We start from the raw sequence: 15,262 nt of genomic DNA on the forward strand, positions 1-15,262 counted from the left end.
TCATTCGTGTCAGTCACTTGTGTGTACTATTATCTTCTGAAAGGACATGGAAGCACTTGATTCTACTAACTGTAGATTTTAAACTCCTTGGTCCAGGGAATGTGTTTGTTTTATGACTACTGAATGCTCAGTGCCTGTTGCATGGTAAAAACTGATGCTATCCCAGAATAGCAGCAGTGTTATTTCATGGGTCCAACTATATAAGTTTGCATGACATTAAGGGGCTAAAGAATTTTCTTTTATGTTTTTTTTTTTTAACTCAATCAGGTTTTCAAGCTAGAAATGCCCTTCTTCAGTCAAATCTTTCTCAAACTCAGCTAGCCACTATTTGGTGAGTTTGCCCATAAATTATGATTTTTAACTATATTCTCTATTATAAGAAAGATACTGTTTCTGGAAAAGTTTGACTCAGAAATGGTCCATAAAAGCATCTGTGTGAAATTAATGCAGACCTGCAGGCAAATAAAATTGCTTTGCAAAATGTTATCCTTGGGACTTTGGCATTTAATTATTCTGCAAGTAAAACTTGTTTGCTGTTATATAATGCCTTCTATGGAGAATTCGAGAATATCTCATTTTTTAATGTAGAGCTAAATGTGTTTTGATAGGTGAATTAACCATGAACCCAAACAAGCCACCTTTTCAGAAGGAATATTTCCCTTTCCATTTCAAAGTTTCTTCGCTCTCTTTTGTGATACAAAAATTAAGGGTAAAAATTAGCTCACTTTCCTGTATGTATGTGCTTTTCACTAAAATATGTTAACCCAGCTGTTCTACTATCATTATCTTGTTTTGAAAATAAAAAATTGAACTCTTCTGAAAATATTTTACTCCAAATAGACTTTCTTTCTAAGTTGTGAATTTTTATATTTTTCCTAGGACTCTGGCTGACGTTGATGGTGATGGACAGCTGAAAGCTGAGGAGTTTATCCTTGCAATGCACCTCACTGATATGGCCAAAGCTGGACAACCATTGCCACTGACTTTACCTCCTGAGCTTGTCCCTCCGTCTTTTAGGTGCGTGCCTCCGGAGGTGAAGAGGTGTTTGTTTCGATGACTTGGCAGACATGATTATTATCCATACTTTGGGATTTCCTGAGGCCTCTGCTCTAGTTTCGTGGAAAATCAAACATTTACATTGCCATTTGATTTTGGTATCTAATGAGTTACACTGAGAAGAGAGTAAATATTAGAAGTACGTCTGTGTTTTCACCACGTTATAGATAAGGAAACTGATGACTAAAGAGATTAAGAATGAATTTACCCAAGAACAGCAATCAGCTGAACCATGGTTTGAATGCAGGTCTCTCTGGCTCGATAGTCCATATACTCCTGGGCAGTGTGACTACAGGCCACACTGTTCTAAATATCTGTAGCGCTGCACTCTAAATATTAAATCGCGCCACTCTTTGGCACTCTATGTGGTCTGTCTACAAATTCTCGGCTCTCAGATGCTCAATTTACTTGTTGTCTGCTTTTCTTAGAGGAGGAAAGCAAATTGATTCCATTAATGGAACACTGCCTTCACATCAGAAAATACAAGAAGAGGAACCTCAGAAAAAATTACCAGGTAACATTGAGTGTCCAAGTTATATATTTATAATTTCTCTTAAATTTTACTGTGAAATATAAATGAATATTTAGAATTTTTACATTTTTAATGTATGCTATATGAGAAACTATTTGCTAAATGGGATGAATCTTGACCTCAATAGAATTAAGATAGTCAAAATTGAGAAGAAGGGACAAGTGTGTATATTTGGCAAGAGTGTATATATTAGATGTCCTAGTTAAAGTGTTTCTCCCCCTTTTGGAAAAATCATTAGAGCAAGCTTTGTGATGAAATCTTGAGCTTTAAAAAAAAAGTTTAAATACTGGTTGAAAAAGTATCTGTGTAGATATTTTAAAATATTAAAAAGTTAATGGCACATACCAAATATATACAAATACATAGCCATACAACTTTGGTTATCCTTGAAGAAAATGCTGAGAAAAAAATTGAAAAGTATTTTTATTGGCAGGAATAGTAAAATTACTTTTCTCTTGGATGGGCTCAAACTTAGAGATTTGTTTTCCAAAAATGAATATTCTTGTAAGAAAGTACATATTTTACTCTTTACATGTGAGTTAAAATTATCCTTTGGAGAAGTATCCCAAGAGAAATAGCACTCACATGACCATAAGGCATAAGAATGTTGAAACTAGATTACAGGTTCAGTAGGGTGCTTAATATTGAAGAATGCTTACAATATACCTTATTTAGTTACATTCGAGGACAAGCGGAAAGCCAACTATGAGCGGGGGAACATGGAACTGGAGAAGCGACGCCAGGCCATGATGGAGCAGCAGCAGAGGGAGGCAGAGCGCAAAGCCCAGAAAGAAAAGGAAGAGTGGGAACGAAAACAGCGAGAGTTACAAGAGCAAGAATGGAAGAAACAACTTGAATTAGAAAAACGCTTGGAGAAGCAGAGGGAATTGGAGAGACAACGAGAGGAAGAAAGGAGAAAAGAGATAGAAAGACGAGAGGTTATTTTTTTGTTATTTTATTTCCCAGGAAAATCATTTCATTTAATAAGTGGCTAAATAAATTTATTAAAAAAAAAGTGGCTACATTTCATTTGATTAAAAATGGTAATTTTTGTTGTGCATTTTCTCAGCATCATTCATTCATTCTTACCCTGTACGAATCTGAATCTTCCTTCTCCTGTGGAGGGAAAGAGTCCTTGCTTGTGAGGGGTTTTCAGGGCTGACAGCTGGTAGAGAAGCATGTCTGCAGGTGGTGTCTCAATCAAAGCAAGATTGGTTGCAAAGCTGAGTTGAGTGGGGAGTCAGAGGAAGAAGTCAGTGTGATCAGGTCATTAAACAAAAGTAAGCTTAGGATCCAGAGTAAAAGACCAAGTAACTGGAGAGGCAGAAAGATGACAGTGGGGAGTTGAAAGCCTTGAGAGGAATCCAGAGGGTGGGCTTGTGCAGATCCTTCAGATAACTGGTGCTGTGTGGGGTCCCTGGGAGGCCTCGCTGTGTTTCAGAGGGCTGTGCATGGAGCACAGTGAATTACAGTGGCACTGAAATAATGTAAATAAAATTTTTTCTTCCTTGATACCAGAATAAAAGTGCAGTTATTCCTACTAACATTTGTATTTATGAAGTCATCCTTTTGCTTATTAAGGGAAAAGTAACTGCAGCAAGAGAATGATCCTACGAAGCCATCAAAATTCTGATGGATGAATTTGCTTTTGTGCAAGTCTTTAGTTTAGGCCCATTGATACACCTAGGTTTGTCCAGTTATCCTTAGAGACACTCAAGCCTAAGAAGTGCTAAATGCTGCCTCACCTTTACTTTGTCATTCCATCTGTTTTTGAATGATGCAAAATTGTTAACTTAAAAATTAACTTTAATTCATTATTTTCAGGCAGCAAAACAGGAACTTGAAAGACAACGTCGTTTAGAATGGGAGAGAATTCGTAGACAGGAGCTTCTCAATCGAAGGAATAGAGAACAGGAAGAAATTGTCAGATTAAACTCTAAAAAGAAGAGCCTTCACCTCGAGTTGGAAGCACTGGTATGGCTGTGGTTAAGTGAAATTTATCTGAATGATGCTAGAGTTACCTGTTGAAAAATATTATTGTTTTTTAAATCTACCTCATGAATGTATTATGTTTTAATGTGATTAGTCATGTTTTTGTATGTGCTTTTTAACAGTTTAGACAATATAGTTTACTAAAAAGGATAGTAACTCGAAATGCTGAGAATTATGTTGTGGTCTTAGTTCAGACGTAGATAAACAAGGTACACTTGGGCAAGACATTCCCCTTCTGTGTGCCTCACTTTGCGCATCTATAAAATAAAAGTTTGCGCTGGTCCACTGATTTTCAGTTTTCAAACTGGTCTCTGGAAGATGGTCTACAGAGGGATAACCAGAAGGTGGGAGAGGGGAGCCCCGGAGGCAGGACAGCGTCTCCTCTCCCCACTTCTTCCCACACTTCACAGCAGAGAATCGCCACATTTGTCTGCGGTACTTTTATTGGCGTTTTATCTAAGATTTGCTCGGAGAAAAGGATTCTACTGCTAAAAAGGAAAAATGATTGGGAACTGCTGACCTAAGTGATCTCTTAAAATTCCTTTCAGTTCTGTATGGCTATGGTTGTTAACTAATATTGACCAGTATGCTTATCAGTTTTTACACATCAGAGGTCAGAGTATCAAGCTGTTAAAAGACTTTGCTTGAAATGCAAGATGAGAAGATATAAAGGGTCTGAGTAAGGCATACTGTTTTATTACAACCCTGAAATCCCATAAGCCCAACCTGAAGTATAGTAGGGTTTTGCAAAAAATGCATGGTAGCTATGTAGTAGAGCCATATTTACATTTTATTTAATTGTAGGTTAATGTTTTATTTGGTTGATGGATTGAATTATGTTTTTAAAGTATCACAATATCTTTCATCAGAAAGGTTCTATTTTATGCCTTCAAATGGATGGAAAGTATACCACAATTATTAATCATGCTATAGTACTACAAAACAGTCCTAAAAACTCACTTCTTTGTGTAGCTACTTGAATATCTGTCTGAACCATTATCTTGACTATATTTTTCCTTAAAAATGCATAGGAGGAAACCTTAAGATTGTTTTTCCCCCAAGAACTGGGGTAACATACCAAGCAGTATCATAGATTAATGTGCAGAGTCTGGAAATGTCCAGAGGCTATATTTATATTTGCTGAAGATAATAATATGAATTCCACGATGGACACAGCATATTCCCTTCAGCATGTATTTCTCAAATATGAAACATACTTTTCAGTAAAAACTTTCATTATTTGTGATTTTTAACCAGTGGCCTCATTTTTTCTCATCCCACTGTATTTGCTAAGGCTGCCATAACAAAATACCACAGACTAGGTGGCTAAAACAGCAGGAATTAATTATATCACAGTTCTGGAGGCTGGAAGTCTAAGATCAAGGTGTCAGCATGTTTAATTTCTTCTAAGGCTTCTCTCCTTGGCTTGCAGATGGCTGCCTTCTCGCCGTGTCCTCACATGGTCTTTTCTCTGCCTGTGCATTTCTGCTATCTCTTTTATGTCCAAATGTTCTCTTCTTATAAGAACTCCAGTCAGATTGGAGTAGGGCCCACCCATATGACCTCATTTAGTCTTAATTACCTCTTTAAAGGTCCCATCTCCAAATACAGTCATAGTCTGAGGTTACTGAGGGTTAGGATTTTAACATATGAATTTTGAGGGGACACAGTTCAGCCCATAACACCTCCCCCTTCTTTTTAGCTTGAGAATTGAGAATCTTTTTACCATTGAGAATCTCTGCCGTCTTTTGTTCCGTTTTTTGTTGCTGTTGTTGTTTTTTCTTTCTCAGAAGGGGAAAGGAATATTGGTTTAGGAGAAGAATATTGTGGCCAAAAAGGCGCTCCTAGATACTGTTTAGTTAGAGGAATTAGATGGCAACATTGAGGATAGAAATAGAAGATCAGAGAAGGTAATGCTAAAAGTCACATGCAAATACTTATTCCTCCTTGTTATTCTTTGAGATTGTTTGTATTTTAATACTATAAATTAGTGCCTAAATGCTGAGTTCAGAAGAAAAATTCAGTGTATGTTTGTGCTTTCTCATCTTAACATAATAGGTTCTTACACTCAGAATGGTTTCCTGCTAATACCCCTTTTGAGTTAACTTGGTTTTAGACATTTATCTTAGACTGAGTATAAATGATAAATGACATTTAAAATTTAAATAAAAATATTCTCTTGATAATAACATTTCCTATTAGCATTTTATGATACCACATATTTATATGCTCTTCCTATAGAATGGCAAACATCAGCAGATCTCAGGCAGACTTCAAGACGTCCGACTCAGAAAGCAAACTCAAAAGACTGAGCTGGAAGTTCTGGATAAACAGTGTGACCTGGAAATTATGGAAATCAAGCAGCTTCAACAAGAACTTCAGGCAAGTCTTTTGCTGCTGAATTGTCTTTAAACATGAGCAGTTATTAATAATTCTTCCTAATAGAATGGTTTTCGCTTTTGGGGTCATGAACCCCATTGAGCCTCTGATAGACCTCTTTCCTAAAAGGATGTAGATATACACAATCTTGTATAATATTAGGAATCTCATGGACTCCCTAAAACTGTACTTGACATCTGGTTAAATTCTGCTTAGTATTTATACAGTACCTAGGCATTTACCACTTTGAGTTTTGTCTTTAATAAACAATACGTAAATATATGTCTGTAATGTTAAACTAAGGCTATTGCTACTACTTTTAGGAAATTTTGACCTAATGTTATTCTTTTCAGAATTGCGGTGAGAATATTGAATATGTCCCTCAGGGACCTGGTAATTCTATTCTTTATTTGTGCAGAATAGGGACTCTGGAAGCATTCTGCATCTGAAGAGTCCTCTTAACCAAATTTATTTTTCTGTAGGGACTAACATTAATTAACAAAATGTTTTTACTTTGTCATAGCAGATGTAAACAAAGGCCAAATAACATTTCCTATCTAATTTACACCTGCTTTCCCAGTTATCCCTAAGTTTTTAGCCCCTCTTTGATATTCATCCTGGAGTGTCATGGCCTGCTGACACATACCATTTAGCACAGATACCAAAGGGACTTCTTAGGCTGTGCCTGCTGTCATCCTTCAGTACAAGGGAAACTGTCAGGCTTCTAGACACATCCTGTTAACAAAGCTTTCTTCACCACCTTTTATTTTCAGCCAGTCATTCATAAATGAATTTATGTGTAAATATTTGTATTTTATTTTTTGATTTATTTATTTATTTATTGGCTGCGTTGGGTCTTGCTGCATGTGGGCTTTCTCTTGTTGCGGCGAGCAGGGGCTACTCTTAGTTGTGGTGTGCTGGCTTCTCATTGTGGTGGCTTCTCTTGTTGTGGAGCACGGGCACTAGGTGCCTGGGCTTCAGTAGTTACAGCGTGTGGGCTCAGTAGTTGTGGCTCTTGGGCTCTAGAGAGCAGTCTCAGTACTTGTGGCACACAGGCTTAGTTGCTCCGAGGCATGTGGGATCTTCCCGGATCAGGGATCAAACCCGTGTCCCCTGGATTGGCAGGTGGATTCTTAACCACTGTGCCACCAGGGAAGTCCGATATTTGTATTTTAAATCATGTTAATTCTATTTCTGGTTTATCCATAAGTTGTAAGCAATTTACATATTATTCTACATATTATTCCTATACTAGATTTCAAGAGCGATTAAATCATGTTTTTACATTTTCAAAAAATTCTTAGACAACATTACAGAGTTTTAATCAGGCACTACTTTTTCTTTTTATAAGGAATATCAAAATAAGCTCATCTATTTGGTGCCAGAGAAGCAATTATTGAATGAAAAAATTAAAAATATGCAGCTCAGTAACACACCTGGTAAGTCTTTAAGGTTTGTTTTGCCTCTTTTATTCTTTTCTGAATGTATCATTATATTCTTTTACTTTTTAAAATAGCATTAGTCTGTTATAAATAACATTTTTTGTCTAAAATTAAAATTTTTTAAATAATGTGAAAAATATTATCATACGGAGCATTTTTCGCAATAAAAAGTAAATACAAATAAAATAACAATTGTGATCTGACTTCCTGTCTTGATACCATTTTATTTATATATTTCAAATATCAATCAAATAAAATGTTAGATTACAGTTAAACAGGACCTCAGTTTGGCTTGAACACTAGGCTATATGTGCATTTTGGCAAAATCCTACACTAATTGTAAAGAACTGTTCATGAGGGGATTTTTCTATGGCATCAAAGCTGTTGGATTCTAGGGTGATAGTGTACAGCAGTGATAGGCCTAACCAGACTGGTGTTTCTTCCCAGACCTTTTATATCATCTAACGTTGTGATTCACGTAAAGAATTTTGCCAGCTTGGCCCTCTGACATGTGTGGAACAAAACTTTCCAATGTAATTTATGAGAATATAACATTTCTCTTGATTAAAGTCTCAACCAGAAAACTGGGGGAAAAAAATCTCTACACTGGATAGCATGCCAGTAACAGCATAGCAGAAGAAAAATTTATTTAAAGAAAAGTAACTCTGCAAATGTGTTAAAACTAGCTGAAGTATCCTAAATGTCTCCCACTGAGTATGTCATTTTTTTCATTCTAGGCTCTTTATTATACTTTTGGTTATTTAGGAAGCCCAATAAATAGGCTTATCCCTCTTCTTTGCCCAAGTTCTGAACAAATTAAGAAATAAAGCAAAGGAGCAAGACATGAGAGACCAGAATATGACCTTACTATTAATAAAGCTGATGTTAACATGGCTTATCTGTGAGCAGTACAGCTGCCCCTGTAAGACACTGGGTGCATGAACAAAATAGAATGCAGGTTGCTGTGGGCAGTTCAATCTCAAGAAAGCAAGGGATAGGAAAGGTATAGGGTGGCATTTGCCCAGGTCCTTAGCTTGATCTGACCAATTACTTAAGAGTTAGAAAGAAGCTGGGACTGTTGTTCTAGTAAAGGTCCCTTTACATTGAAGAAACATCAGGAATAGAAAATTTGATCTCGTGAACTACTCTTATGTCTCCCAGCTTCCCCTGATATCTCTTCTCAGGCAGTCTGCCTTGCACATGATGCTTTTCTTGGCTGTTCAGAGTATATCAGCTCCCACCTTACCCCTCATAGGCATTCCAGAGGCACAATAAGGCAGCCTTCCTGATCTGTGCAGGGTAGAAAGTATATTGTTATCCTTGTTGTTAGTATTTGGCTTGTGAATAGAATGTAGAATATGTCTTATTAGAGGCCTGGTAGAGCTACTTTTTCTCTGTGGAATGTGATCCAGTTTAGCTTTTATTAATTTATTAATCTTTGTTGTAGCCCAGTTGAGAATAGGAAGCTTTTATTTGCAGTTTGCAAAGTACCCAGTACCCCTTAGATTCCTCTCCCCATAACAGTAACCACTTAAGATTATCAGCCATGTGCCAAGCACCATGCTAGGCTGTTTTCCTTTCATGCATTATTTCATCTTTACAACAACCCCGTGAAGTAGTCGTTCTTATTCCCATTGTGCAGCTTGGAAAAACTGAGGTTCAAAGAGAATAAGTAATTACCCAAGGTCGTGTAATAGTTGGCTCAAATTTTTGTGTGTCTGAGTCTAAAATCCGTTGCACTGCCGTGTTGCCTCTTTTAGTTGCCTAACACAGTGCTCATGGATATATGATCATATTCAGAATGAAAGCATGCATTATTACTGAGGCTCATTTTGAATACTAAGAATGAATATTCTTTTACTGTTATTTTTCCCATTGCTTGTCTCCCACCTTGACTAGAATAGATTATCCTTTACTTTTACCTACCATTGAACAAAGTACAGGGCCTTGCATATAACAGATGTATAATTTAATGAATAAATGTTTATTGAAATACTAGAAAACTGTTAGAATTATAAAAGAATTTAACAAGGTGCCTGGATACAAAATCAGCATATAAAAATCAGTAACTTTACTGTATATTAAAGGTATTTATTTAGAAAATATGGGGGGAAAAGGTCTCATTCATATTAGCATTCTCATTGTTAAATGAATAAAGAAGAAAGGCACAGTCATAAAATTTTACTGATTGACATAACAGATTCCTGGATAAGTAGATACATATTATATTCCTGAATGAACTAGCTCAATATTTTAAAGATGTTATTTAGTTCTCTACTAATTCATCCATACATTGAGTTTTATTCAGGTTTCTTTAAATGAAACTTGGCAAGATAATTCACAAATTCACCTAGAAGAGAAAATACACAAGATGAGGCAAGGCTTAAAAAGAAAAACAGTGGTGGGGGAAGAGACTAGCCCTATCAGATATCAAAACATAAGTTATGAAAGGTATAGTACTTAAAATAATGTATTATTGATCAGAAATAGAAGCAGAACACTGGAACTAAATAGAGGGTCTAGAAACAAGCTTATATATATGGCAATTTAGGATTAAAGTTGGCATTTAACATCAGTGGGGAAAGGATGGACTTTCAATAGTTACTATCCCTTCATTAAGTGATTTGAGAAATAGCTGAAAGGGGGGGTGGTGAAGAAGCTCTTTACCTCAATCTGCAGATATAAATTCTAGATAAAGTAAGAGGATAAACATAAAATATAACTCTAGAAAAAAATGTTACAGAGGAAAACATGTTTATAATCTTGGTGCCAGAAAAGTCTCTTCAGACAGTACATAGAGCTATGAAGGAAAATATTTAGTTTTTGATGAAATAAAAATGAAAATTATTTTCATGATGAAAGATGTCATAAACAGTAAAAAAAATTTGAAATATGTATAATACAACAAGAATTTAGAACTTCTGTAAATCAGAAACTAAGACAACCCAATAGGAGGAAAAAGCCAGAGCAGGTTGAGATGAGACAGTTCAAGATGATGGCTGATAAATGTAAGTGAGTAGATGGCCATATAAGTAGATGTTTATTTGATTTCAGTAGTTACCAAGAAAATACAAATTAAAATGACAATAAGAATTTTTTTGCCAGTTAGCAAAAATGGAAAAATAAATGATAGTATCCAGTGATGAGGGTATGCAACAACAGGTAATTTGGTGTCACTGTTGCTGGTACAGCTTTTTGGAAGGGCAGTTTGGCAGTTTCTGTCAAAATTTAAAGTGTGCAGATCCTTTTACATATCAATTCTTTCACCACCTAGCCATATAAAGTACTGCCATGTGTGCATTAAAATGTACATACAAGGATATTTATGGCAGCATTTATATATAATTGAAAATTAGAAACAACCTAAATAGCAATCTAAAAGGGAATAGTTACATAAGTTATGGAATAGCCATAATGTGGGCTACTGGGGAACAGTTTTAAAGAATGAACTGGATCTAGATGTCTTTAATGGTGAGATGTGTTATTAAATTTCAGATAAGTCGCTAAGCAGTATAGACAGTGTGATCCCATTAAAGCCCCATGGAAATAAATGTTAAATATTCACATATCAGGTGCCTAAGAGAGGGGTAGGAGTTGAGATGAAGAGAGACTTTTTACTCTATTTGCTTCATTTTATTTGAGTTTTGTACTAGATTTCTGTACTTTAAAAAATATAATAAAGTTTTAAAATATGTGCAGTTGACCCTTGAACAACGTGGGTTTGAACCGCACAGGTCCACTTATATGCAGATTTTTTTCAGTAAGTAAATACTACAGTGCTGCACAGGTCCATGGTTGTTGAATCCAAGGGCACAGAACCGTGGATATGGAGGAACTGCAACCGTGTATGCTGAGGGCCAACTGTAAATTACACTTGGATTTTCAACAGAGCAGAGGGTCAGCCCCCCAACCCCCTGAGTTGTTGAAGGGTCTGCTGTATTTAAATAGATGGTTGGATTGCTATCTTAATTGTATTGAAATGTAATCTGCATCATATTTTCCCATACAGTTTTTTCATCCTTGCCTAAATGTGTAAGAAAAGGTCATATAAAATGAAGCTCTCTGTTGTTACCTCCTAAAATAATAGCACTGAATAATCCAGTTAGTAATATTTATTGAGTCCTTGTGAATATTCCCCTATTCTTGGGAGCGCTAAGAGTAAGTAGGAAGCTACGTTAACAGTAGCTGCTGTTAATTGAGTATTTACTATAGGCGAGACACTATACTAATGGCTTTATATCATCACCTCATAAATGAGGTGGGTGATATTAATGCCCATTGAATAGAAGGAGAGCCTGTGGAGCAGATTGATGAAGCACCTTACCCAAAGTTGAGCGTCACTTCAAGTTTAGTACTTTTGAGTACAGAACAATGCTTATAACATTTCCATATGAGGATCTTCCAAGATATGATTGGAAAAGGGGAAATGACTGCTGATTTTTTTCCCTTGAGTCGATCCACATTATGTGTGGATAGTTTTTGTCTCTCTAGTTATACCAATTTGACCAGACAGTAAATGTTCATTGCTGGTAATGACGGGAACGTCTACCAAATGTAAACTGTGTGATGTTTGTATTTCAGATTTAGGGATCGGTTTACTTCATAAAAAATCATTAGAAAAGGAAGAATTATGCCAAAGACTTAAAGAACAATTAGATGCTCTTGAAAAAGAAACTGCATCTAAGCTGTCAGAAATGGATTCATTTAACAATCAACTAAAGGTATTTATCTTCTGTTATATTCATTTTTAGTTAGCTGCCTTTTTACCTTCCTTATTTTGATGTAATTGAATGAATAACTGATGCTGTTATTGTTATATGTAGTACATTTCATAATTTATTTTATAATTTGAGCTATACCAGAATTGCAAGATTGTTTTTAATGTTCTCTGTTTGTATTATAAACATTGAGTTGTGTAAATAAACATATAATTTACCATAGTTTCCAGTTTTTGATGACTTTTTATTGGCATCTAAAGATTTAAAAAATAATTACCTTTGTCAATATTAGTATTACATTAGATTTGTCAGTATTAGATCTCAGCCAGAATGATCTTAGGCAAATTTGAAAATGGGAAATAAGGAAAATTTTAAATAGTCCAGGTGGTAGAGGCTCTTTTAACACACTGAGTTTTTTTTTTAACAATTTAATTAACCTTTGTGAAATAATGCAATAACCAGTGAAATCCAAAGCATGATTTGGCACTAAAAATTTTGCATGAAAATAATATGATTCATTATTTGCTACAGCGGCAGAGCAGATGTCCAGAACATATACCATATGCTTCTCATTCTGTGCAGTGCTAGTTGTATACTGAAGCCATACTTATGAAAGAAAATATTAAAAGCTAAAAACCAAACTAATGGCACATGATTGAAATTTGGGACTAGGTTCAATTACTCCTTTGCTAACGAAGTATGAAGTTTTCAGAGCATAAATTATTACAAAGCTTTTCAGGCAGCTCTCTGTCTCTTCGTGTGAATTTCGTCTTGCTAACTTATTTAGAATAACGTCACACCAACCATAGTAAACAGTATGATGGAGAAGCCAGGGTGGCTTCAGTTAAGGAGGGGAAACTTGAGGTGAATAATGTTAATAATACGTTCTACACAAGCATATATTCTGTAGGAAAAAAAATTTAAAGCAAACCAAATAATTTGTCATTGATGGACAGACAGACCAGCCAAGTTATCTTCCCTACATTATTTTTTAAAAAATCTGTACATAGTTTAATTGGCTTTTTATCTGCCTTATCTTACAGTGTGGGAATATGGATGACTCTGTTCTTCAGTGCCTTTTGTCTCTGCTAAGCTGTCTCAACAACCTCTTCCTCTTACTTAAGGTTATTTTCTAATATCTAGCTCCTTTTCTTTGAGTTACTTTACTGTTTTCTTAAAAAAAAAAAACTAGACTATTCTTTGCGTTTTATCTAAATATCTTTGTTTGAAAATAACATATACAATATAGACATTTTTCCTTCTGCTTGCTTAAATATCCTTCTGCTGTCTCACTGCCTGTTTGAGTCTAATGCCAGGAATCAGTAGGGTTGCCCAGGGTAACCTTTCTTATGAGGAGCCCAAGACACTTAGAAGGATTTTCCTGGTTCCTGTACAGCATCCCTGTGGGTTGGGCTAACTGATGGGATGATTACTCATTCAATTAAAAGGGAGACTAAGGGAATGTGAGATTAAATTATTTACCCATATCACTGAAAATTATTGTTTAAAATAAAAGTTACACTTTTTGAAATCTAGTGCAAGGTTATGTCATGTATATATCAGGCTGCTTCCTAATAACTGCTATAAGGAAAAATCTTAAAGAACGAATAATGCAGGTGCAGCTTTAGTTTTGTCTATTATCAGGCCTCATACTTAGATATGCTTGCACCACAGATAAAAATGTTTAAATCATGTTTATAAATAAGTAGTTCACTTTGTCATGTATAGATAGCACAAAAAATATTTAAAATATTCAATGAATTCCTATTTTAGTTTAGTTTAAAGAAAATAGCTTTGTATTTACCACTTGCTGACCCTAGTAGATTTTTGACTGCATTCTACTTGGTACTAAAATGGATGGCAAGATGGCAGTTACATATATATGCACAGTAAACACAGGAACATAAGTAGAGCTCATTTGTTACCTAAGCAAAGGTAGGCCAATTGGAAAGATGATATCAGCCTTTCCTTTATGTTTATAGCATGAATGGCCAGATTATCTGCTCTTAGAACTTTTGCTGCAGATCACAGAGAAATGTAAAGCTAAGTTTCTTTATGTATACAGTGCAGTTTGATGATGATTTGTGGACTGTACTGACACAGAAGTCTGATTCTTTGAGTTAGCATTTGATTCTCCACAGGCCAGCAGATTATTCTTGTCTCCTGTTTTACTTTCTTCCTTCTGCTTCCTGCCTTCCAAACTTTCACTGCTTGTTGATACTTTCATCAGAGGCAATTTAAGAATCTAAAAGGGCATGAAACCTATATGTCAGTGTTGTTGCAGAAAGCAAGAAAAGAGGCTTTCTGTAGTCACTGGAAATGAAACAGAGCTGTCAGTTAACTTAGTACTGAAAAGTATCCATTGAATTGTCAACAAGGAGACCTTAGAAGACCTTTCTGAAAGTGCCATCTCAGTTGAGTGACCAGCAGAGGCTGGATTGCGGCTGATCCAGAGCGAATGGGAGCTGAGGAGGGGTGAAGACTCTTTAGGAGAGTGAAAAGAGAGTATGAGGAAAACTTTTTTTTTTTTCCCTTTAAGAAAGGTGACGAAGGATACAAAGTTTCAGTTATGCAAGATGGATAAATTGTGAAAGCTAATGCACAGCATGGTGACTATAGTTAGCAAATTTCAGCTGTACAATACAGTATTGTTAAGAATATAGATCTTAAACATTCTCACGAAAGAACAGAAAGAAAGGGAAAGAAAGAAAGAAAAGAAAGAAAGAAAGAAGGAGGGAGGGGAGGAGGGACTGGTAACTAAATGAGGAAATGGATATGTTTATTAGCTTGATTGTGGTGATCATTTCACAGTGTATGTGTATTGAAGCAGCAGATTTTGTACCTTAAATATATACAGTTTTTATTTACCGATTAAACTTTAACGAAGTTGAAAAGTAGAAGTATAATTGGGACCACCCTTGAAAGTGGTATCACCTTTTCGTCTAGCATATGAATACATGAGGACTGGATAGTTTCTGTTAGGGCAAAAGAATGGAAATTGAGAAAATTGAGCTTGTTAGGTAACTAACCGTATCCATCTCAATGTCTTAATGATGATTGCCAGGCTCAAGTCAAATATTTCATTGCATGAAAAGTGCATGGAACATCACAGGTGGCAATACGTACTTGTTGAATGAATGAAT

General features: G+C 35.6%; 1 protein-coding gene across 9 annotated transcripts in view; it reads left to right on the forward strand.

Annotated features, from left to right (window-relative positions):
* ITSN2 (intersectin 2) overlaps positions 1-15,262 on the forward strand; it is a 137,385-nt gene that overhangs the window by 53,739 nt on the left and 68,384 nt on the right. For all 9 annotated transcript variants that reach the window (XM_057740417.1, XM_057740419.1, XM_057740416.1 and 6 more), the window contains 8 exons: positions 268-331; positions 880-1,017; positions 1,485-1,570; positions 2,264-2,526; positions 3,413-3,562; positions 5,822-5,962; positions 7,311-7,398; positions 11,983-12,122. In XM_057740417.1, coding sequence (XP_057596400.1) covers positions 268-331; positions 880-1,017; positions 1,485-1,570; positions 2,264-2,526; positions 3,413-3,562; positions 5,822-5,962; positions 7,311-7,398; positions 11,983-12,122 — 1,070 coding nt within the window. The remainder of the gene's footprint in view (positions 1-267; positions 332-879; positions 1,018-1,484; positions 1,571-2,263; positions 2,527-3,412; positions 3,563-5,821; positions 5,963-7,310; positions 7,399-11,982; positions 12,123-15,262) is intronic.

Source organism: Hippopotamus amphibius, chromosome 7 (genome assembly GCF_030028045.1).
Source record: "Hippopotamus amphibius kiboko isolate mHipAmp2 chromosome 7, mHipAmp2.hap2, whole genome shotgun sequence".
In the NCBI taxonomy this organism is placed as follows: Eukaryota; Metazoa; Chordata; class Mammalia; order Artiodactyla; family Hippopotamidae; genus Hippopotamus; species Hippopotamus amphibius.